The 24,630-nt window shown below is 37.8% G+C and overlaps 2 protein-coding genes across 2 annotated transcripts; both read left to right on the forward strand.

Annotated features, from left to right (window-relative positions):
• Positions 1-5,463: 5,463 nt before the first annotated feature.
• LOC139324981 (vomeronasal type-2 receptor 26-like) lies at positions 5,464-12,537 on the forward strand. Its single transcript, XM_070954767.1, has 5 exons — positions 5,464-5,751; positions 5,868-6,728; positions 8,393-8,620; positions 9,223-9,349; positions 11,636-12,537. The coding sequence occupies exons 1-5, from the start codon at positions 5,587-5,589 to the stop codon at positions 12,535-12,537; spliced, it is 2,283 nt and encodes a 760-aa protein (XP_070810868.1). The 5' UTR covers positions 5,464-5,586.
• A 4,037-nt stretch (positions 12,538-16,574) lies between these two features.
• LOC139324761 (vomeronasal type-2 receptor 26-like) lies at positions 16,575-23,434 on the forward strand. The gene is made up of 5 exons (XM_070954506.1): positions 16,575-16,862; positions 16,979-17,839; positions 19,091-19,318; positions 20,937-21,063; positions 22,533-23,434. The coding sequence occupies exons 1-5, from the start codon at positions 16,698-16,700 to the stop codon at positions 23,432-23,434; spliced, it is 2,283 nt and encodes a 760-aa protein (XP_070810607.1). The 5' UTR covers positions 16,575-16,697.
• The last annotated feature ends 1,196 nt before the right edge of the window (positions 23,435-24,630 follow it).

Raw genomic sequence — 24,630 nt, forward strand, 5'->3', positions numbered from 1 at the left:
TCACTGGACCACACCCCAGAGACTATATAATAGAGGGTAGTGGTCAGTGATCCTTGTGACGAACAAAACTAACCTTGGATAGTCACTAAAGCCTCGTTCGGAACTGCTGAGAGAAATATTTATTGTTGTCGGACATTTGGAAGCTGAGTATTTATCTTTCTGTTTTTCTGTGAAAATAAAGGCACTTGGCAGACGGTGTGTCTATCGCTGCCAAGTTGGAGATAAAGAAACTGGGTGTGTTCCAAAGTGTTTCCTTAACCCTCGGCTGGCTGTGTTTGTGTGTGTGTGTGGACGGGGACAGATCAGAAAGCTACCCTCCTCTAAAGAAGCAGCTATCACCGCCTGCATCTAGCCACATGTCACCTCCCGAGCTGAATAAACCAGCCAGGAGGGGCACAGGTCCAGTACACATGTGGCCGCACTCAACTTCCCCATGATCCTGTCCACTTCGTCTGGGGTAACAGGATCGAACTCTTCCCAAAGCACAAGACCCGCTTCATCATCTGACCCTGACCAGTCAGGGTCCAAGCCGTCCCGAATCTGAGCGATCTTGTCCAGCAGATACTGGCCAAACTCCTCAGCTTGCCCTCGCATCGGGACTTCCCCCGCCCTCTGATTCAAGAGGGAGCAGGACACCCGAAACAGGGCAGTTGGGCAAGTCTCTGCGGATGCGATGACATCAGAGAAATAGCGACGTATAGATACACCTCGCCCCCATCCCTCTGGGAAGAGATCCTACAGATGTCATCAGGGTCATCTACAGATTGCTAAATCAGGATCCTGCTAGGACACATGATGTTACCTAGATTGGGTAATGAAACATATGTCAGAAAAGTGGCATATGTAGAAGAGTGGGGGGCACCGTTCTGTGGTGGTTCTCCTCCTATCTCTCCGACAGGACGCAGTCGGTGTTGGCAGGGGGGCAGAGGTCGACCCCGAGGCGCCTTGTTTGTGGGGTGCCGCAAGGGTCGGTCCTCTTGCCCCTTCTGTTCAACATTTATGTGAAGCTGCTGGGCGAGATCATCCGTGGCTTTGGGGTGGAGTTCCATCAGTACGCTGACGATACTCAGCTGTACATCTCCACCCCAGGCCATCCCAACGATGCCCTTGAAGTGATGTCCCAGTGCCTGGAGGCCATGCAGATCTGGATGGGGAGTAACAGGCTTCGACTCAAACCTTCCAAGACCGAGTGGCTGTGGCTTCCGACATCCCGATATAGCCAGCAGGGCTCACAACTTGGGCATCCTCCTGGATGCACGGCTGTCTTTAGAAGAGCATGTGACACCCGTGGCCAGGGGGGCTTTTCATTAGGTCCACCTGATTCGCCAGTTGCGTCCCTTTCTGGATTGGGACTCCTTACGCACAGTCACTCAGGCACTCGTCACTTCCCGCCTGGACTACTGCAATGCTCTCTACATGGTGTTCCCGTTGAGGAGCACCCGGAGGCTCCAACTGGTGCAGAATGCGGCCACACAGGGGATTATGGGAGTGAGGGGGCGCTCCCATGTGATGCCTCTCCTGCGTGAGCTGCATTGGCTTCCGGTGGTCTTCTGGGTGCGCTTCAAGGTATTGGTTACCACCTTTAAAGCGCTCCATGGCATTGGACCTGAGTATTTGCGGGACCGCCTTCTGCTGCCAATAGCCTCCCACCGGCCAGTACGCTCCCACAGAGAGAGACTTCTCAGGGTTCCATCAGCCAGGCAGTGTCGGCTGGCGACCCCCAGGGGGAGGGCCTTCTCTGTGGTAGCATCTGCCCTCTGGAATGACCTGCCCCCGGAGATACTTATGATACCAGATCTCTGGGCTTTTTGCCATGCCCTAAAAACCTTTCTTTTTCACCAAGCATGACTGGTGTAAACCCCACCCCCACCCCTTTTTGAGATTTTTAACTGTCTATGGGTTTTAGTCAGGATTTTAAATTTAGGCCAAAGTTGTGTAATTCTTTTAACAAATTTTAAATTTTGTATTGGGATGTTTTTATTTTGGCTGTGCACCACCCTGAGTCCAGTAGAAGGGCAGTATACAAATTTAATTAAAAAAAAACAAAAACAGCAAACTTCAGAGTAGCACCAAGGATCCCTCAGTTCCACCCTGAGCTACACATATTCTCCTTTTTTGGTACCCTGTTCTCTGTCAGCACTTGTCCCTGTATCCTATATTCTGAATTAAAATAGTTAAATCCAGTACATCATCTTTCTTTCTGTGTCCATGTATTTATATTATTGTAAAAAATATCAACTGATTTTTAAAATTATTTTTTTATTTGAGAAAGAGGGGGAACACTTTGTCAAATTGACAATTAACAAGTAGATAGGTTTTCTAAGGCCAGCTAGGAGAAAATATTTTAATAGATAATTAACTCTTCCTGGAATTGGTTCAAATTACTATCGTGTATTTATTTGCTCAAAGCTCCAAAGATTTTCTAGAAAGCAGTGAAAAAGCAAGTTTGAAAGGGGTTATAAACTAATCCAATGGAGAGCTTGGGGTGGTGAGAAGAGTCCCACAGGACTATTGAGTTCAATTTCTCCAGCATCCATTCTTTCTTTGATCAGACCTATTTCAAATCTGAGTTGTAGAAATCTCAGTCATTATTCAAGCACGTGTCGTATCTCCATCAAAATGAAAAGTTTAGATTGATGCTTTGGTCTCTGGACGTGTGTTGGAAAGATCCAGAATGCTAGGTGAAATCCATTGGTGTGGCTTGATATTTTGGAGACCTCTTTGGGAAGATGTTTTGGCTGCTGCTGTGTTATTCATTCTGATGTTCCTAGTGATCAAAGTGAATGCACTCAAGTGCCCAGAGGTTGATCCTATCCCAATTCCACATGAATGGTACCAACTAGGTGATCTCCTCATTGGAGAGATGACTTCACAGATCCTCTATTCCTTCAGTGAGCATTCGTTTCGTGAACATCCATCTCAGGAGCTCTATGGATTTTCCGAGTATGCAAATCCCACACTTTTCTTCACCTAATGATTCCTTGTTTCTTTTCTTCAGTTTGTTCTAGCTGACCACACCTATCTCTATGAAAAAAGATCCATAAAGAAAGCAGATGAAAGCTTTATCAGATCAAGTAATCACTTTAGTTACTGAGAGTTTCTGGCTGTAGATTTTGTTTCCCATCATTTTTATTTTAAATTTAACGTTATGTAGGTTAAACATGATGGCTAAATAGCTAGATTGCAAATCCCTAAGAATTTTTGGAGTAAGCAAAATCCACTCTTTTCTTCATGTAATGATTCCTTGGTTGTTGTTTTTCTCAGTTATTCATCTCTCTATGAAAAAAGGTCCATAACAAAAGCAGATGGAAAGCTTTATCTGATCGAATAAATGCTTCATTTTCTGAGACTTTCTGATTGTAGGTTAAATAAGACTTCCCTTTCTCATCAGTTTTATTTTAAATAAAATGTTATGTAGGCTAAACATGATGGCTAAATTGAAAATCCCTAAGAAAGGGGATTTAATAAAATGAAGAAATACTTTAAAATATATGGTCCCCTTATTATTAAATAAAAGAATAGAATTAATTTATTTTTTTCCAGGTAGAGAAATATATCCATAAGAAGGACAATTAACATCCAATATAGATAAATTTATTTGAAAGATAAAATTAGAAATTTAGGGTGCTCTTCATAATTGAAAAGATTATAACTGAGGAAATTTAGAAGGGAAATCTGCCTAAAACACGGTACTCAAAAAATTCTGAATTTTGATTATTATTATTATTTTTTGTTGAAGTACAGTAGTGGCCAAAATTGTGGAACTTCTGAGAAAAGTGTATTTTTGAGGTTTGACATAATAAGTGTATTTTTGAGGTTTGACTTTTTTTTTTTTTTTTTTTGAGTTTCAATATAATCAGATTCCACTGCTGTAATGGCCTGGGAATAGCCCCGACCTTAACCCAATTGAAAATCTATGGAGCTGACTAAAGAAGTTCCGACTAGTCAGAAGTGACCCAGCAACCTGCCTTCCTCAATGGATTAATTATCCTCAATGGTTCTAATTATCCTTTGAAGTCTGTGTCTGTCTTGTTGGGTTGCAGAGCCAAACCAGACAGTTATAGAGGTGCAGATGACAGACTCAATCATTCCTCTGTAGAACTGTATCAACAGCTCCTTGGGCAGTTTTGAGCTTTCTGAGTTGGGGCAGAAAGAACATTCTTTGTTCTGCTTTTTTTATGACTTTTTGATGTTAGCTGTCCATTTTAGATCTTGCAATATGGTAGAACCTAGAAATTTGAAGGTCTCTACTGTTGATACTGGGTTGTCTAGTATTGTGAGAGGTGGAAATATGGAAGGTTTTCTCCTAAAGTCCACCACCATTTCTACGGTTTTGAGTGTGTTCAGTTCCAGATTGTTCCGGTCACACCACGAGGCTAGTTGTTAAACCTCCTGTCTATATGTGGATTCATCATTGTCTCGAATGAGACCCATCACTGTTTGTCATCTGTGAACTTCAGTAGTTTAACAGATGGATCGTTAGAGATGCAGTCATTGGTATACGAGAGAAGAGAAGTGAGGAGAGCACACGGCCTTGGGGGGGGGGGGGGCTGTGCTAATTGTACAGGTATCTGATGCGATTCTGCTTAGCTTCACCTACTGCTTCCTGTTTGTTAGGAAGCTTATGATCCACTTGCAAGTGTGTTCAGGTACCTGTATCTGGTTTAGCTTAGTTAGAAGTGTGTCTGGAATGATGGTATTAAATGCTGAACTAAAGTCTATAAAGAGGACCCTTGCATAGGTCTTTGGAGATTCAAGATGTTGTAGGATGTAGTGCAGAGCCATATTAACAGCATCATCTGTCGATCTATTTGCTCGATATGCAAATTGCAAGGGGTCTAACAGCAGTTCCGTGATGGATTTCAAGTGGGACAGCACTAGCCTTTCAAAGGTTTTCATGACTACAGATGTTAAAGCAACTGGTCTGTAGTCATTCAGTTTCTTGATGGTGGGCTTCTTGGGCACTGGGATGATAGTAGAGCATTTGAAGCAAGAAGGAACATAGCATAGATTTATTGAAGATGGGGGCCAATTGGTCAGCACAGATTTATAAGCAAGAAGAAGTTATCTTGTCTGGGCCTGGAGCGTTTCCTGGCTTTTATCTGTGAAATAGGTCTTGCACTTCCTTTTCTGTGATCACTAGGGATTGTGAACCCAGTGGGATGGGGTAAGGCTCATGGTAAAGGGTACCCATGTCAGTTAATACTTAAAGGTTAAGTATTAACAGACACGGTGATAAAACTGATGATGAAAACTGATAATATGTTGATTGATTCAGTGACCATGCCATTCACAGACAATATTTCATTATGACAGATCGAAAACATAGAGAGGGGTAGAAGTTATAGATATATTTAATTCAGCTAAAGTAAGGATTATTGTTGAGACATAAAATCTCCTTTAAAGTTAACTTCTGAAAAAGTGATTTTTTGTTAACACTTTGTAAGTTTTATTTACAGGGTCTTAACAAAATTCTACCAACATGTCCTTTCCTTGGCCTTTGCTGTGAAGGAGATCAATGAGAATCCACAAATCCTGTCTAATGTCACCCTTGGTTTTCATATCCATGACAACTATTACCACCCAATGATGACCTATCGGACAACCTTGGACTTACTCTTCAAATCCCAGCAATTTGTCCCCAACTACAAGTGTGACACTATGAAGAAAGTTATGGCCATTATTGGGGGACTCACCTCTGAAACGTCATCCTATATGGCAGACATTGTAGGTTTATACAAGATACCACAGGTAGGTGCTTGAAGAATAGACATAAATTACATTTCAGTTTAAAATGAATTTACTAAAGGAGTTAAATATGTTACTGGCAATATCTTTCAAAAGGATAAATGTGTTTTTCCTTTTAGCTGACTTATGGTTCATTTGCCCCTCGGAATAGTTATGACAGTGAAACATCATCTTCATACTCCATTGTCCCAAATGAATCTTCTCAGTACATTGGGATTATCCGACTGCTTCAACATTTTGGGTGGATCTGGATTGGGATCCTTACTACTGATAATATGAATGGAGAACGTTTCTTGCAGATCATGGAAACCCTCCTTTCCCAACATGGAATCTGCTCTGCTTCCATCCAAAGAATCCAGTATTTCGCACAATGGGATAAAATTTATGACATGATTGGAAAAGCAACAATTATTTATGATGGCATAACTGACGAGGAGATCAATAGCTTTATTGTGTGTGGAGACTCTTTGACAATTGTATGGCTGACCACTATTATATTCATACTGGATCCCGGAGTTGGGCAGAGTTCCTTGGGGAAAGTGTGGATCATGACTGCCCAGATTGATTATGTCTTAACAGGAATGCAAAGAAAATGGGATCGACAGTTCTTTGATGGTGCCATTTTTTTCACAATTCACTCAAAACAAATTCCAGGGTTCAAGGAATTCCTGAAGTCGGTAAAACCTCCTTGGATTCAAGAAGATGGATTTTTTCCACTTTTCTGGGAACAAGTGTTTGATTATTCATTACCATCACCTCGTTCGACCTCAGAGGACAACAATATTTGTACTGGAGAGGAAAAGTTGGAGGATATTCCTGGGTCTATGTTTGAGGTGCATCTTTCTGGGCACAGCTATAGTATCTACAATGCTGTCTATGTGTTGGCTCAAGCTTTACATACTCTCTTCTTACTTGGATCTAATCACAGGCATTTGAGGAGACAAAAATTATTAGACTATGAAGATACACAGCCATGGCAGGTGATTTGTGTTGTAAAAATACATTATATGAAACCATGGTAAATACAAAGTTAGACTATATGATTCAAACAGGGAAGAAGCAACTGTTCAAATAGTTCATCCTTTGATAAAATTTATATTTATTCCTTTATTTCCATACTTCAAAATATTTTCCATTTTACTCCATGAACAACTTCAGAATGCAAGGATTAAGACTTAAATGAAGTGAGATCCGGGTCCTGGTTTTCAAATTCCTATAGCTTTTTAGGCATTTCACTGACTGATATTATTATTTTAAAAAAAATATTTTTATTATACATTTTCCTTTATTATACGTATTAGTTGTATCATCCTTTTTAAGTATACATAATATTATACACCCTGATTATAACCATTATTCTTGTAGTCATACGAGTATAGTCTCTTTTAAATACTTCATATTGTATGTCATAGTTATAACCATTATTTTCATAGCTGTACCATAACGCTCTATACATTTATCACTCTATACATTTTAATCTATAGTCACGTACCGTCCAATAGTACTATTGCTTATAATATATATTCTTATTTATATCTATATAACAGTATTTATTTCTATTTTGTTAATCTTCTTTCGTTATTAAGTTACTAATCTCTGCACCTGTTATCTAACCATTTGTACAATGAATCCCATGTTAATCGGGAGAAGGGCGGTACAGACATCTAATAAACTCTAAACTCACACTCTTAATTAATACTGTAATTCTTCTTTATCTTTAAGTTCCATCGTTTACCTGTCCAATTCAGCACATTCTAATATTTTCTTTATTACCTTTTTGTCTATAGGTATACTTTTGTTTTTCCAATTTTGTGCATATGTGATTCTAGCTGCTGTTATTACATGTAACATTAAGTATGTGATTCTTTTAATGTATTTTCCTGATAGTATATCTAGTAAGAATAGTTCTGGTTTTAGATCTATTTGTTGTGCTGTCATCCCTTCTAACCACCTTTTTATCTTTGACCAATATTTTTTTGCCATTGGGCAGGTCCACCACATATGATAGTAGGATCCTGGTACTTGTTTACATTTCCAACACCCTGGTGACATTCTTGGGAACATTTTTGATATTCTTGCTTGTGGCAAATGCCATCTATAAAACATTTTGTACAGGTTTTCTTTGTATGCTGTTGACATCGTTAATTTGTAATTTCTTTCCCATAACTACCAATATTATTGAAGACAACAGAGGGATTCTATTTAGTTGTGTCAGCTATCTTTCAGTCTTTACCATGTTCATAGCAGCCTTATGTCTGTGAAAATTGAATGAAATGAAAAATGGGTGGGAAGTCACAAGAAGATCAGTCAGGTGAGGCTTACTTAGAAAACAAGGAAGAGATCAGAGAGGGAATGTGATTTTGGAAATCTAGTTCCACATCACTTCCTAGGCTTTGTTTGACTGGGGGAAAACTTGCTGCAATTCATTTCTGTCATTTGACTATGACTCAGAAAAGAAGTATCTGACCCTTTGAATTATTCCCCCAAATGCAGAGGGCAGCAAACAGGTTCTCAAGAGGTTGGAGAAATAGTCTTTCCATATATTCAGAGTTTCTCATTCAAAAGCTTACTACTACTAAGACAAAATAACTGATATCTTTCTATTCTTTGTTTTCTGTTTTTTTTTTAATTCCCAATAATATAGCTTCACCAATTTCTTAAAGGCATGAAATTCAATAATTCTCTTGGAGACGTCATAACATTTTATGATCAAAAGAACATGGAGGGTGGATTTGATATCGTCAACATAGTCACCTTTCCCAATTCCACTTTCCAGAGACGTCAGATTGGAAAAGTGGATCCTGATGCACTCAAAGGACAGGAATTAGTCATTAATGAGGACATGATAGCTTGGCATAGATCATTTAACCAGGTATGGTTTCCAGAAGTTTTTGTGAGGAGATACCATTTTCATATGGATTTATTTGGCTTGGAAATTTACTGTTCTTTTTCTAGGCAACCCAAGAGAACTAAACAGATTAAAATGAAATGACATTTTTCCATTTTAATTGTTAAACCCAACTGCAGTAGTATTGTAAACAATATTTATTATTATTTATATTGATTATTATTATATGACCATGCTCATATGGATAAATGTGAAAGAAAATACATGCATTTAAATGACTATATTTCCTATATTTCCTTAGTTGAGTAAACCTTTGATGTGATTTAAAGCAAATTTGATTGACTCATTCCTTCTGATTAAGTGGATGAATTGATGTAATGAATCACATATTCAATTTCTGGTATCTTACAAAATTGGAAATCCAGATCTAGTATGTTCACATTCAAACAGCAGATTTAAGGTTGATTTGAAATACATTCTGAAATCCTATTTATTTCTTGATCCTTTTATACATAGTTCAGATAAGATGTATCTTTTTAGTGTAACAGTGAAACACAATTAACAACTGATTTTTATTCAAAATAAGAAATCCTCATTTTTTCAACAATTTTGATATTGAAAACCAGGTGCTCCCCATCTCTGTCTGCAATGAACATTGTCAGCCTGGTTATCAGAAAAGGAAGAATGAAGGGAAAAAATTCTGCTGTTATGATTGTGTTCCATGCCCAGAAGGGAAAATCTCAAATACGATTGGTAAGTTAATCACATCTCTAATTTTGTTGTCATAGAGATGAACTTGAAATATCAGCCAGAGTGCCATTACAGACAAGTATACCATATGGGTATTTTTGGAAAGGTATTCTGCAACATGATTTCAGCTAATTAGTTTTCAGGTTGCATATTCATTAGTTTTTATTTGGAAACAGCAAAATGATGGTAAAATATAAAAAATCTAGATATATTACAGTATCTGAAAATGAGGAAGGGAAGGGTGGGATAAACAATTAGATCATCCTCTTTCAACGAGCCCATAATCCCTTCAAGGGTGAAATCTGGGCAACTGAATGGAGCTGAGCGTTTACTGGCCGGATGCCCTTCCTGTCACCAATGCAAAGTTATTTCAGTAGATATATTCTCATTGTGCCCAGAGAGAGAAATATCTGCCTCTACCTGGGATCGAACTCACAGCCTCCTGATTGTGAGGTGAGAGCTCAACCTCTAGGCCACCGTGCCACCCAAGCTCTAAACAATGAGATTTTTAAAATTTTATTTATTTATTTAGAAATGGTATGTGACAAAAATAATAATAACAACAGTAATAATAATATATTTTAAATGCTAATTATTTCCATTTCCCAATTACATTTATTATGCTCCATTTCTGCACTGTTTGACTTCTTTGGAAAATCTTTGCTACTCATATTTTCCCTAGAGTGTGCAAAAAATGAATATAGATATACCATTTTTTGATGCCCTAAGCCCAGTATTTTATTTATGGGGATAAACACAAAGATGAACTTTAAAAGAAGTGAAGAATGAAAAATTAGAAAATAAAATTATTAAATAAAAATGATGTTTTGTAGCATCAAAAAATTCTGGTTTTGATGTAGTTTGTCTTTGAAATATGTATAAAATATTGATCTTTTTGGAATTTCCTCCTTGATAGTTTGTCTTCCCTTTTCAATTGAAATTTGAAAACATTTCATATGCACCAAGACAAATTCCTTGTGTGTCCAATCATACTTGGCCAATAAATAGAGATGAACTTGAAATATCAGCCAGAGTGCCATTACAAACAAGTACACTATATGGGTATTTTTGAGAAGGTATTCTGCAGCATGCTTGACTGGTCTTTTTCCCCCAATTAGGGATTATTATTATTATTATTAATATTAATAATATTATTATTATTATTAGGGATTATTCTACTTGTATAGCGATTATTCTCTATATTATTTATGTTGTTTTGTATTTTCTGTTATGGATTGCACCAGGAAGGCTAAACCAATTTGGTTGTATATTTTATATACAAAGACAATAAAGGCTATACTGTACTGTACTATATTACACTACACTACACTACACTACACTACACTACACTACACTACACTACACTACACTACACTACACTACACTACACTACACTACACTACACTACACTATACTGAAGAATCAAAACCAGTTCTGATTTTCCACGCAAATGCTTGCTTAGTTAAACAATAATTTCCCATTCTCCCCACCTTCGGGTGAACACATTGTCCAATTATGAGACGTCCTTTTGTTATGGAAACAGTCCACCTCTTTCTCAAGTACCGGCAGTGGTGACCTTGATGTTTTCCAAGATCTCATGATCCACGCACACATTCTCAGCATTCTATTTCCCTCTTCCCTCCCCCCCCAGTTCATTGGCAAGTTGTAAAGCATTAGATTTGAAAGAAGCAAAGTGGTTTAATCTTGACCATTTATTTAAAAACAAACAACAATAATAATTTATTTAAAATTCTAATTATTTCCATTTCCCAACTATATTTATTATGCTCCATTTCCATATTATGCTCTATTTGACTTCTTTGGAAAATCCTTGTTATTCACTTTTTCGCCAGAGTGTGGTATATGTACATTCAGTTTTCCCCGATTATAGGAATGAACACAAAAATGAACTTTAAAAGGAATGAAGATAGGAAAAAAAATAGAAAATAAAATTATTATATAAAAATAATATCTTGCACCATTAGAATATTCTGTTTCTGATGTAGTTTGTCCTTGAAATATGTGTAAAATATTGATCTTTTTGGAATTACCTCCTTGATAGTTTGTCCTACGTTTTCACTTGAAATTTAGGGAAAACATTTCATTTTCACACATTTACTTGCTTTCAATGTCCTGGAGATCTGTAATCAAATTATAACAAAAAGGAATGCATCAGAAAAACAATTAGCGACTTGACTTACGGAGAACTTTTAGGAATTAGTTTAGTCACTGTTGCTACTCTACATTTATTCACTGCAACCTGGGTGGGTTTTTTTCCCCCAATTTCAGACATGGTAGCTTGTGTCCAATGTTCAGAAGATCAATATGCAAACCAAGAAAGAAATGGATGTCTCCTGAAAAGGATAAACTTCCTGTCTTATGAAGAACCTTTAGGGTATAGTTTAGCTTCTCTTGCTGCTGTGTTCACCCTCATTACAACATGCGTGCTGGGAACTTTTATTAAGCACAAGGACAGCCCTATTGTGAAAGCCAACAACCGGGATCTCACTTACACCCTCCTCATCTCCCTTCTCTTCTGCTTCCTCTGCTCTTTGCTCTTTCTTGGACAACCTGGGAGAGTCACCTGTCTCCTCAGACAGTCTGCATTTGGTCTCATCTTCTCATTGTCCATCTCTTGTGTGTTGGCCAAAACCATCCTTGTTTCTCTTGCCTTCAAGGCCACCAGGCCAGGATCTCGGATGAGGACATGGGTGGGGAAAAGACTGGCTGTTTCTATTGTCCTTTTCTGTTCTCTACTCCAAGCAAGCATCTGTATTGTGTGGTTGTCCACCTCTCCCCCATTCCCAGAATTAGACATGCATTCAACAACTGAAGAAATGGTCCTACAATGCAATGAGGGGTCAGTTGTTATGTTTTATTGTGTCCTGAGCTATATGGCCCTCCTTTCATTTGCCAGCTTCATTGTGGCTTTCCAGGCTCGTAAACTGCCTGACAGCTTTAATGAAGCCAAGTTCATCACCTTCAGCATGTTGGCTTTCTGCAGTGTGTGGGTCTCTTTTGTCCCAACCTACCTGAGCACCAGGGGAAAAGCAATGGTGGCTGTGGAGATCTTCTCCATTTCGTCCTCCAGTGCTGTGCTCCTAGGATGCATTTTTTTCCCCAAGTGTTATATTATTGTGTTTAGGCCTGATTTAAACAACAAGGAACAATTAATAAAGAGACATTCTTGAACGTATTTTTCTTTGCTTGATTATGTTTTTAAGTTAGTAAGAGTAAGATTCATCAAAATTAGAAAATATTTTTTTAAGTTATCCATATTAAAGGGTCTTTAATGTTCTGATTTACTTGTAACTCTTAAACCTGGATTTAGGGGAAATCTGCATTAGGGAAATATTTAAGCTTTTCTCCAATGATATTCTAGGATGTGTCCCAAATGTAGTGTGGGAAGACTAGAGATTTTTGAGAACCAGAGAGAAACAATTTTATAATCAAGCATTGATAATTTTCCAACTGTCCTCATATATATTCTCGGCTGACACAATTACTTTTCTTGAACTATCCATTGAAAATGCGAGTATAATGATGAAATTTAAAATGTGATGTTGAATTCACACTTCTTTTTCTAAGTGAAAAGTTAAGGGGGGTCTACTGTATAGTCACAGAAGTAATTTAACATAATGTAATGTAAAAACATTTCTTTTAAAATAAGCAATTATTTTTATTAATAAAGAAAGCAAACAAAATTTATCATCCTGAATCATTATTGGCAGGATGATCGAAGACATGTTTGGTTCAGTTTGTTCCTTGTTCACTACCAGCAGCAGTCTGGATATCTGTTGTCTTATTTTATCTCCTTCACAATAAGATAATAAGATCTGTTGTCTTATTTCATCCATACTTATATCTGCTTATCCATCAAGTACACATGGGTACGATCCAAACTGCATGATACAATGTATCTTATTGGTGTTGATGTTATTGTTTACTATTGTGATTGGTATTATCTTTTAATATTATTGTAAATAGATTCTTGACTATTGCTGGTCTATGACCGTAATAAACTTTATATTCTATTCCATGAGATGCAAAACATTACATAGGTGTGATCCAATCCAGAACCTCAGTTTCCTCCCTATTCCAAACAGTTAACGTCATTCAACTAATCAACTTAAAGAGCCTGTAGCTTTATGATATCCTTGTGGGTGCATTAGTCAACCATGGGCAGACTGATCTCTTAGATTTAGCCTCACCACAGCTGAAAGTACCTGATGGTAATCAGGGCATAATATGACCATGACAAGAGAAACACCAAGAGCCACCACCCCTGCTCCAATTTTAGATTTTATTGTCACTACTCCAACAGAAATACCCAATCAAGTATGCCCCCACAGTCTCATTATCAGGCCCTGAATGATTTGGGATAGGCCCTCTACTAGGGAAAGCAGATTAAAATCCCCGAAGACCATGAGTTTGTCAACCCAAAAATGAAGTCAAGAAGGTCAGGTTGGGAGGCTACAACCTATAAGGGAGGCTGGTGCAGCAGCAACAATGCCTATTGATCCCAACCTATTGAACAGGTTTCACATTCAAGAATCTGTGGTGGAGCATCCTTCAAGTCTTTAGAAACTCCTGGCTGGTGATCACTATACTGCCACCCATGCCTTAGATTTTCCACTGATGTCCCACCTGAAGCTGGGTATATCTCCTAAAGTTCCACCCATCCTTCTGGACTCAGACTGGTCTAAGTAATACATGTTTCAGGTGACCCAGTCCCTTCTTGGGGGGAGTAATACCTAAAAGGTCCTTGCACATCTTCTGGACAATGTCACTCAAATTAGCTCCATGTTGGACTTCAATTTTAAAAGCAGGATCTGTGAGGTGTGGGGGTTTGCAAGGTGATGTGAGAAGATTTTGAGCCCATGGAACCAGAGGAAGTGGACAAGACCCTCTCGGCTGCTAGTTTAATCACTTCTGTATTAGCTCCATTCCCCTCCTGATTTATTAAAGCTGTGTTGAAAGGAACATTGGATTGAGTCTGGTGAGAGTTAACTTTCCTTGATAGAAGGAGTGGTCTCAACAGCTCTTGAAGAGAGGGTAGTGTGCCCCCTCCTTAAAGGAGCATCACTCAACCCAACCAGGCTGGACAATTTTCACCAAATTTCCAACCATCTCTTTTTAGAGATCAGAGGTGGGTTTCAGCAGGTTCTGACCAGTTCTGGAGAACCGGTAGCAGAAATTTTGAGTAGTTCGGAGAACTGGTAGTAAAAAGTGTGACTGGCTTCGTCCCCATCCCCATCTATTCTCTGCCTCCCAAGTCCTAGCTATTGGGAGGAAATGGGGATTTTGCAGTAACCTTCCCCTGGATTGGGGAGGGAATTGAGATTTTACAGCATCCTTCCCCTGCCACGCCCACCAAGCCATGCCCACCAAGCTATGCCATGCCCACCAAGTCACACCCACAGAACCAGTAGTAAAAAAATTTGAAACCCGCCACTGTTAGAGATGAGTATGGCAGGAGTGGTTGCATGACAACTGCAAATGATCTTGGATGAAGTGGATTATCTAGACCCCACTCTATCTGAATGGGTGTGAAAAATGATCTTAAGTCACTTTTTCAGTGCTCTTGTAAGTTTGACCAGTCGCTAACAGAATGGTTGTAAGTTGAGGACTACCTTAGATGGACGTCTCAACCAAACCTTGCTTTCTTTAGAAGAAGCTACTCCTGAGCTACATCCTGTTATCTATGTATGAAATACTACAATCCCACCTAAAAAAGGCTCTGCTCTCTATATAAAATACTGGGAAATAATTCCATCGAAGTATGAATTTTACTAAAGAAATAACAACTGCAAATATGTTTCTGCAATTTGGGGTTTGGTTATTTTAAAAGCTGAATTTACAGAGACAATCTGTTTGCAAAGCTAATGATGGCTGCTCTTCCAGTAAGAAAAGAGTGCTTCTGGGAGAAACTGGGAGAACAATTGTGTCTAATTTTTACTACTTCACTATTTACGTATTATATCATTTCTTTTAATGACAGATGACATTCAGAGTGAAAAATGATGCTCTCCACTGGAATTATTTTAGTGACTGTAATTTGTTCTCTTGGGTAAAGATGCAAACATCTGAAGCAGAGACAAACAATCTGTTAATGAGAATGAGAAAGTATATAAAGGTTTTATCCCCATAGAGAGTTGCGAACAAGAGTATGAACTGGGAAGGGTAGAGTCTACTTTTTCATTTGCTTCAAACTGTGGTCTTCAATAGTACCAGGGAGCCACCCTTTGAGCAAAGTGTGCTGTGGTTTTGAGAAGTTTAGTAAAGGACGTGTATCGAACTACATTCTTGTTTTATATTAGTAGTAGCAAAGTTCTTCAGAGATGTATTCAGCCAGGTTAATATTTGCTAATGCAGGATTTTGAAGACAGTGAAATCAGGTCCATCCATCTGCCCAGATGTTTTTTCTTCTTCTGTTAATGATCCCAATAGTCAGAGTGAATAGTTTAGCATGTCATGTGGGGGATTCAATACCTACTCCGTAAGAGTGGTACCAGCAAGGTGACGTCATTCTTGGAGGGATGGTCTCTCTGATACATTGCCATTTTAACGAAGTTACATTCAAGAAGCATCCTTCACAAGAATTTTTTGCATTTCAAGAGTATGGATTTTCTATCTTCTCCTCTATATTAGTTAGGAATCTTTCAATGCATGAACAGAAAAAGAGAAAAGTAGACTGTTTCCTTACATAATGGCAATTTTTTCTCTCTGAAGGTGTGTCTACATCTCTGGAATTCCAGACAGCTTTTAATGAATGAAAATTCTGTCTGCCAAATGTGCAAAATTAGATCAGGTAACCTAGTTTGTGTGGTGGAAGGGTGCTAGAGAGAAATAGCATGGGGTTTTCTCTAACATCAAGCCTACAAGATGAGACCAAGCTATTATATCATTATAAGACTTTATTTTCAGTTTGTAGGGTAAGAATGAAGAACCGTTTTAGGTTTTGAAATAGGAGGACATTTTATTCATGAAAACTGATGATAGGTTGATTGGTTCAGCGACCATGCCATTCACAGACAATATTTCATTATGACAGAGTTGTCAATTGACATAAAATATCCCTATCGAAAACATAGAGAGGGGTAGAAGTTATCAATATATTTAACTCAGCTAAAGCAACGACTCTTGTTGAGGCATAAAATTTCCTTTAAAGTTAACTTCTGAAAAAGTGATTTTTTGTTAACACTTTGTAAGTTTTATTTACAGGGTCTTAACAAAATTCTACCAACATGTCCTTTCCTTGGCCTTTGCTGTGAAGGAAATCAATGAGAATCCACAAATCCTGTCTAATGTCACCCTTGGCTTCCATATCCATGACAACTATTATCACCCAATGATGACCTATCGGACAACCCTGGACTTACTCTTCAAATCCCAGCAATTTGTCCCCAACTACAAGTGTGACACTATGAAAAACGTTATGGCCATTATTGGGGGACTCACCTCTGAAACATCATCCTATATGGCAGACATTGTAGGTTTATACAAGATACCACAGGTAGACATTTGAAGAATAGACATAAAGCAGTTACCTTTCAGCTTACAATGAATTTACTAAAGGAGTTGAATATTTTACTGGCAATATCTTTCCACAAAATGTGTTTTTCCTTTTAGCTGACTTATGGGTCATTTGCCCCTCGGAATAGTTATGACAGTGAAACATCATCTTCATACTCCATTGTCCCAAATGAATCTTCTCAGTACATTGGGATTATCCAACTGCTTCAACATTTTGGGTGGACCTGGATTGGGATCCTTACTACTGATAATACGAATGGAGAACGTTTCTTGCAGATCATGGAAACCCTCCTTTCCCAACATGGAATCTGCTCTGCTTCCATTCAAAGAATTCCGTACTTAACACAATGGGATAAATTGTATTTCATGATTGGAAAAGCAACAGTTATTTATAACAGCATAACTGATGAGAAGATCAATATCTTTATTGTGTGTGGAGACTCTTTGACAATTGCATGGGTGACTACTTTTATATTCATTCTTGATCCCGGAGTTGGGCAGAGTTCTTTGGGGAAAGTGTGGATCATGACTGCCCAGATTGATTATGTCTTAACAGGAATGCAAATAAAGTGGGATCGACAGTTATTTGATGGTGCCATTTTTTTCACAATCCACTCAAAACAAATTCCAGGGTTCAAGGAATTCCTGAAATTGATAAAACCTCCTTGGATTCAAGAAGATGAATTTTTTCCACTTTTCTGGGAACAAGTATTTGATTGTTCATTACCATCTCCTTATTCGATTCTAGTGGGCAATAGCACTTGTACCAGAGAAGAGATGCTGGGAGAACTTCCTGGGTCTCTGTTTGAGATGGAACTGTCTGGACACAGCTATAGTATCTATAATGCTGTCTATGTATTGGCCCAAGCTTTACATGCTTTCTTCTTACTTCAATCTAATCACAGGCATTTGAGGAAATATAAATTATTAGAATATAAAGATACACAGCCATGGCAGGTGATTTGTGTTATATATATGATTCAAACCGGGAAGAAGCAACTATTAAAATAATTCGTCCTTTGATAAAATTTATATTTATTTCTTTATTTCCTTACCTAGATATGTTTTCCATTTTACTCCCTGAACAACTTCAGAATGCAAGGATTAAGGCTTAAATGAAGTAACATCCAGGTCCTAGTTTTTAAATTCCTATAGCTTTTTAGGTATTTTTTAAAAAGAGCCTTGGTGGTGCAGTTCTGTTAAGTAGCATTTAGCTGCCAGCTGCCTGCAATTACTGCGAGTTCAAATCTCACCAGGCTCAAGGTTGACTCAGCCTTCCATCCTTCCGAGGTAGATAAAATGAGGACCTGGATTGTGGGGGGAATAAGCTGACTTTGTATAAAAATGTATACTTTATACTTTGTATAAAAAAGAACACCGCTGGAGGGGGGGTGGCAAAGCCCTACTAAGCAGGTATATACAAAAGTATGAAGGCTTAACGCATTGTAAGCCTCCCTGAGTCTCTGGAGAAGGGCGGCACATAAATCGAACCAATATAATAATATGAATAAATTTTACCTACTGATATTATTGAACACAATAGAGGGATCCTATTTAGTTGTGTCAGCTATCTTTCAGTCTTTACCAGCCTTATGTCTGTGAGAGTTGAATGAAATGAAAAATGGGCAGGAAGTCACAAGAAGATCAGTCAGGTGGGTCTTACTCAGAAAATGAGGAAGAGATCGGAGATGGAATGTGATTTTGGAAATCTAGTTCCACATCATTTCCTAGGCTACATTGAAGTGGGAACAAGAACATGCTGTAATTCACTTCATCTGTCATTTGATTATGACCCAGTCAGAGATATCTGATCCTGGAGAAATAGAGAAATAGAGTTTCTATGCTTTCAGAATTCCTCCCTCAAAAGTTTACTATAACTAAAACAAATTTTTTTTTTTTTAATTTGATTTATATGCCGCCCTTCTCCGGAGACTCAGGGCGGCTTACAGTGCGTTAAGCAATAGCCTTCATACTTTTGTATATTTATACAAAGTCAGCTTATTGCCCCCACAAACTGGGTCCTCATTTAACCTACCTTAGAAAGGATGGAAGGCTGAGTCAACCTTGAGCCTTGGAGAGATTCGAACCAGCAGTAAATTGCAGGCAGCTGTGTTAATAACAGGGTGCTTTAAACCACTGTAGTACCAAGGCTCTTACTGATACCTTTCTATTATTTGTTTTCTATTTTTTTTATTCCCAATAATATAGCTTCACCAATTTCTTAAAGGCAAGAAATTCAATAATTCACTTGGAGATATCTTGACATTTTATGATCAAAAGAACATGGAAGGTGGATTTGATATCATCAACATAGTCACCTTTCCCAATTCCACTTTCCAGAGACGTCAGATTGGAAAAGTGGATCCTGATGCTCTCAAAGGACAGGAATTAGTCATTAATGAGGACATGATAGCTTGGCATAGGTCATTTAACCAGGTATGGTTTCCAGAAGAGTTTTTGTGAGGAGATACCATTTTCATATGGATTGATTTGGCTTGGAAATTTACTGTTCTTCTTCTAGGCAATCCAAAAGAACTAACCAGATTAAAATAAAATGACATTTTTCCACATTTTAATTATTAAAAACCAAGTGCAGTAACATTGTGAACAATATTTTTATTTTATATTATTATTATTATTATTATTATTATTATTATTATTATTATTATTATTATTATTATTTAATCTTTAGTGAGATTCACAGCCTTTGAGGCTGGTTAATAGCTCAGCAGCTCGAGTCCTAACCAAGGACCTAGGAACTGTTAAGGTATCGTCGGAGGATGTAAGCTGTTCCGAGTAAGGTGGTTTTTTGTAGAGTCAAAATGTTCAAGTCCGGTAAATTTAGAATTTCTAAATAGCGGGGTAGCCCTTTGGGTATTTCCCCAAGGGCTCCAATTACAATCGGGACAACACACAATTTCTTTTTCCACAGTCGCTCAACTTCAATTTGCAAGTCCCGGAACTTTGTGATTTTTTTCTTGCTGCTTATCTTCAATCCGTGCATCACCAGGTATTGCAATGTCAATGAACCGTACTTTTTTTCTTTCCAACTATTGTTATGTCAGGTGTGTTGTAGACCAAGTGCCTGTCAGTCTGAATCCTGAAGTCCCACAAGATCTTGAGTTTCTCATTCTCTAAAACTTTCTCAACCTGATGTTCCCAGTGGTTTTTGCTGTACTCAAATCCAAACTTCTGGCACAATTTCCAGTGAATGATTTTAGCAACACGGTCATGGCATTGTAGGTAGTCAGTTTGTGAAATTTTGCTGCACCCACTGATCAGGTGGTCGACTATCTCATCTTTCTCATTGCAGAGGCGGCATTTGCTGTTGATGGTAACATGTTGAATTTTTGCCTTCATGCAGTTTGTGGCTAGGGCTTGTTCTTGAGCTGCTAAAATAAAGCTTTCTGTTTCTTTTTTCAGTACTCCTGATCTTAACCAGTTCCAATTATTAATCCAATTAAATCATTATTATTATTATTATTATTATTATTATTATTATTATTATTATTATTATTATTATTATTATACCATTCTCATATGGTTATTTGAGTTGGAAATTTATTTTTCTCTTTCCAAGCAGAGCCTGAGGAATAACTAGATCAAAAATACATTTTTCCACTTTAATTGTCGAAAACTAACTTCACTAATATTATGTACATTATTTATTAGACTTCCCCCAAATAGCAAACTGAAAATGTGAAAGAAAATAAATGCATTTAAATGACTACATTTCTTTAGTTGAGTCAAACTTGATGTGATTTAGAGCAAATTTGGTTGACTCATTCCTTCTGATTAAATGGATGAATTGATGTAATGAATCACATATTCAATTTCTGGTATCTTACAAAATTGGAAATCCAGATCTAGTATGCTCACAGATTTCAGGTTGATTTGAAATACATTCTGAAATCCTATTTATTTCTTGACCCTTTTATACATAGTTCAGATAAGATGTATCTTTTTAGTGTAACAGTGAAACACAATTAACGTCTGATTTTTATTCAAAATAAGAAATCCTCATTTTTTCAACAATTTTGATATTGAAAACCAGGTGCTCCCCATCTCTGTCTGCAATGAACATTGTCAGCGTGGTTATCAGAAAAGGAAGAATGAAGGGAAAAAATTCTGCTGTTATGATTGTGTTCCATGCCCAGAAGGGAAAATCTCAAATACGATTGGTAAGTTAATCACATCTCTAATTTTATTGCCATAGAGATGAACTTGAAATATCATCCAGAGTGCCATTACAGACAAGTACACCATGTGGGTATTTTTGGAAAGGTATTCTGCAACATGATTTCAGCTAATTAGTTTTCAGGTTGCATATTCATTAGTTTTTATTTGGAAACAGCAAAATGATGGTAAAATATAAAAAATCTAGATATATTACAGTATCTGAAAATGGGATAAACAATTAGATTATCCTCTTTTCATGAGCCCATAATCCCTTCAAGGGTGAAATCTGGGCAACTGAATGGAGCTGAATGTTTACTAGCTGGATTCCCTTTCTGTCACAAATGCAGTGTTTTTTCAGTAGATATATTCTCATTCTGCCCAGAGAGAGAAATATCTGCCTCTACCTAGGATCGAACTCACAGCCTCCTGATTGTGAGGTGAGAGCTCAACCTCTAGGCCACCATGCCACCCAAGCTCTAAACAATGAGATTTTTAGAATTTTGTTTATTTATTTAGAAATGGTAGGTGACAAAAATAATAATAACAACAATAATAATATATTTTAAATGCTAATTATTTCCATTTCCCAATTACATTTATTATGGTCCATTTCTGCACTGTTTGACTTCTTTGGAAAATCTTTGCTACTCATATTTTCCCTAGAGTGTGCAAAAAATGAATATAGATATACCATTTTTTGATACCCTAAGTCCAGTATTTTATTTATGGGGATAAACACAAAGATGAACTTTAAAAGAAGTGAAGAATGAAAAATTAGAAAATAAAATTATTAAATAAAAATGATGTTTTGTAGCATCAAAAAATTCTGGTTTTGATGTAGTTTGTCCTTGAAATATGTATAAAATATTGATCTTTTTGGAATTTCCTCCTTGATAGTTTGTCTTCCCTTTTAAACTGAAATTTGAAAACATTTCATATGCACCAAGACAAATTCCTTGTGTGTCCAATCATACTTGGCCAATAAAAAAATTCTATTCTATTCTATTCTATTCTATTCTATTCTATTCTATTCTATTCTATTCTATTCTATTCTATTCTATTCTATTCTATTCTATTCTATTCTACTCTACCCTACCCTACCCTACCCTACCCTACCCTACCCTACCCTACCCTACCCCACCCCACCCCACCCCACCCCACCCCATCCCATCCCATCCCATCCCATCCCATCCCATCCCATCCCATCCCATCCCATCCCATCCCATCCCATCCCATCCTATCCTATCCTATCCTACTCTACTCTACTCTATTCTATTCTATTTCATTTTCACACATTTACTTGCTTTCAATGTCCTGGAGATCCATGAGCAAATTATAACAAAAAGGAATGCATCATGAAAACAATTAGCTACTTGTCTTATGGAGAACTTTTAGGAATCAGTTTAGCCACTGTTGCTACTCTACATTTATTCACTGCAACATGAGTGTTTGTTTTTTTTCCCAATTTCAGACATGGTAGCTTGTGTCCAATGTCCAGAAGATCAATATGCAAACCAAGAAAGAAATGGATGTCTCATGAAAAGGATAAACTTCCTGTCTTATGAAGAACCTCTAGGGTATAGTTTAGCTTCTCTTGCTGCTGTGTTCACCCTCATTACAACATGGGTGCTGGGAACTTTTATTAAGCACAAGGACAGCCCTATTGTAAAAGCCAACAACCGGGATCTCACTTACACCCTCCTCATCTCCCTTCTCTTCTGCTTCCTCTGCTCTTTGCTCTTTCTTGGACAACCTGGGAGAGTGACCTGTCTGCTCAGACAGTCTGCATTTGGTCTCATCTTCTCATTATCCATCTCTTGTGTGTTGGCCAAAACCATCCTTGTTTCTCTTGCCTTCAAGGCCACCAGGCCAGGATCTCGGATGAGGACATGGGTGGGGAAAAGACTGGCTGTTTCTATTGTCCTTCTCTGCTCTCTATTCCAAGCAAGCATCTGTATTGTGTGGTTGTCAACCTCTCCCCCATTCCCAGAATTAGATGTGCACTCAATCACTGAAGAAATGGTTCTACAATGCAATGAGGGGTCAGTTGTTATGTTTTATTGTGTCCTGAGCTATATGGCCCTCCTTTCATTTGCCAGCTTCATTGTGGCTTTCCAGGCTCGTAAACTGCCTGACAGCTTTAATGAAGCCAAGTTCATCACTTTCAGCATGTTGGCTTTCTGCAGTGTGTGGGTCTCCTTTGTTCCAACCTACCTGAGCACCAGGGGAAAAGCCATGGTGGCTGTGGAGATCTTCTCCATCTTGTGTTCTACTGCTGCGCTCTTAGGATGCATCTTTTTCCCTAAGTGTTACATTATTGTGTTGAGGCCTGATTTAAACAACAAGGAACAATTGATAAGAAGAAATGCTTAATTATCTTAGTATGATACTTAGTCTTATTTAATATTCATCAAAATTAGAAAATATAGAAATAGAAAATATTTTTTAAATTAGCCATATGAAAGGGTCTCTTGTGATTTACTTGTATCTCTGAAATCTGCATTAGGGAAAAGTTTAAGTTTTTCCCCAATGATAATCTAGGATGTCTCACAAATATAGTGTGGAAAGACTAGTGATTTTTGAGAACCGGAGAAAATCATTTTACAATCAAGCATTGACAATTTTCCAGCTATCCTGCTTTATTTTCTGAGCTGACACAATTACATTTCATGAACTATCTATTGTAAATATGAGTATAATGATGAAGTTTAAAATGTGAATGTGAATTCCCACTCTACATTAGAAAGTTTATTTTTTAAAAGTGAAAAATTAGCCGCGTCTACTATATAACCACAGAAGTAATGTAAGATAATGTAATGTATGTTCAATATATACATTTCTTTTCTAATCAACCAACTATTTTAGTAGTAAAGCAAGCAAACAAAAGTTATCATCCTGAATAATTATTGGAAGGATCATCTAACACATGTTTGGTTGAGTTTGTTTCTTGTTGAGTACCAGCAACAATCTGGATGTCACTTGTCTTATTTCATCTCCTTCAGATCTTCCCTGAATCTCAGGGAGAGAAGAGATCCATGCAAGGTGAAAGATTACATATGCCTGATCCAATCCAAAGACTATTCCAAGCATTGGCCCATGGTTCATATGGACCATGCAGCTAATCAGTTTGAATAGTCCATGCTTCCATGCAGTTGATAGTGCTGCCAAAGAATCCGATGACAATCATGGCGTGATATTACCAGGCAATAGACAAGGGAAACACCAATAGCCCCTGTCTCCCAAATTTTAAATCACATTGCTACTGCTCCAACAGGAACATCCAATGAAGTATGTTACCATTGTCCTATGTCAGACTCTAAATGATCAGAGATAGGCCCATGACAACCATGGTAGCCATGAACTCCTATGCCACCTCAGAACCCTCTTCTATGGAAAACAGATTAAAATCCACCAAGACCATGAGGTTGATCAACTCCACTGTCAACCCAAAAATGGAGTCTAGAAGATCAGGTTGGGAGGCTGCTACCTATGAGGGAGGCTGGTGTAGCAGCAATGATGCCAACTAATCCCCTGATCCCAACTATTGAACAGGTTTCACATTCAAGAAT

The sequence above is a fragment of the Pituophis catenifer genome, unplaced genomic scaffold, assembly GCF_029215685.1.
Source record: "Pituophis catenifer annectens isolate HBS135680 unplaced genomic scaffold, rPitCat1.0.hap2 SCAF_15, whole genome shotgun sequence".
Classification (NCBI taxonomy): domain Eukaryota; kingdom Metazoa; phylum Chordata; class Lepidosauria; order Squamata; family Colubridae; genus Pituophis; species Pituophis catenifer.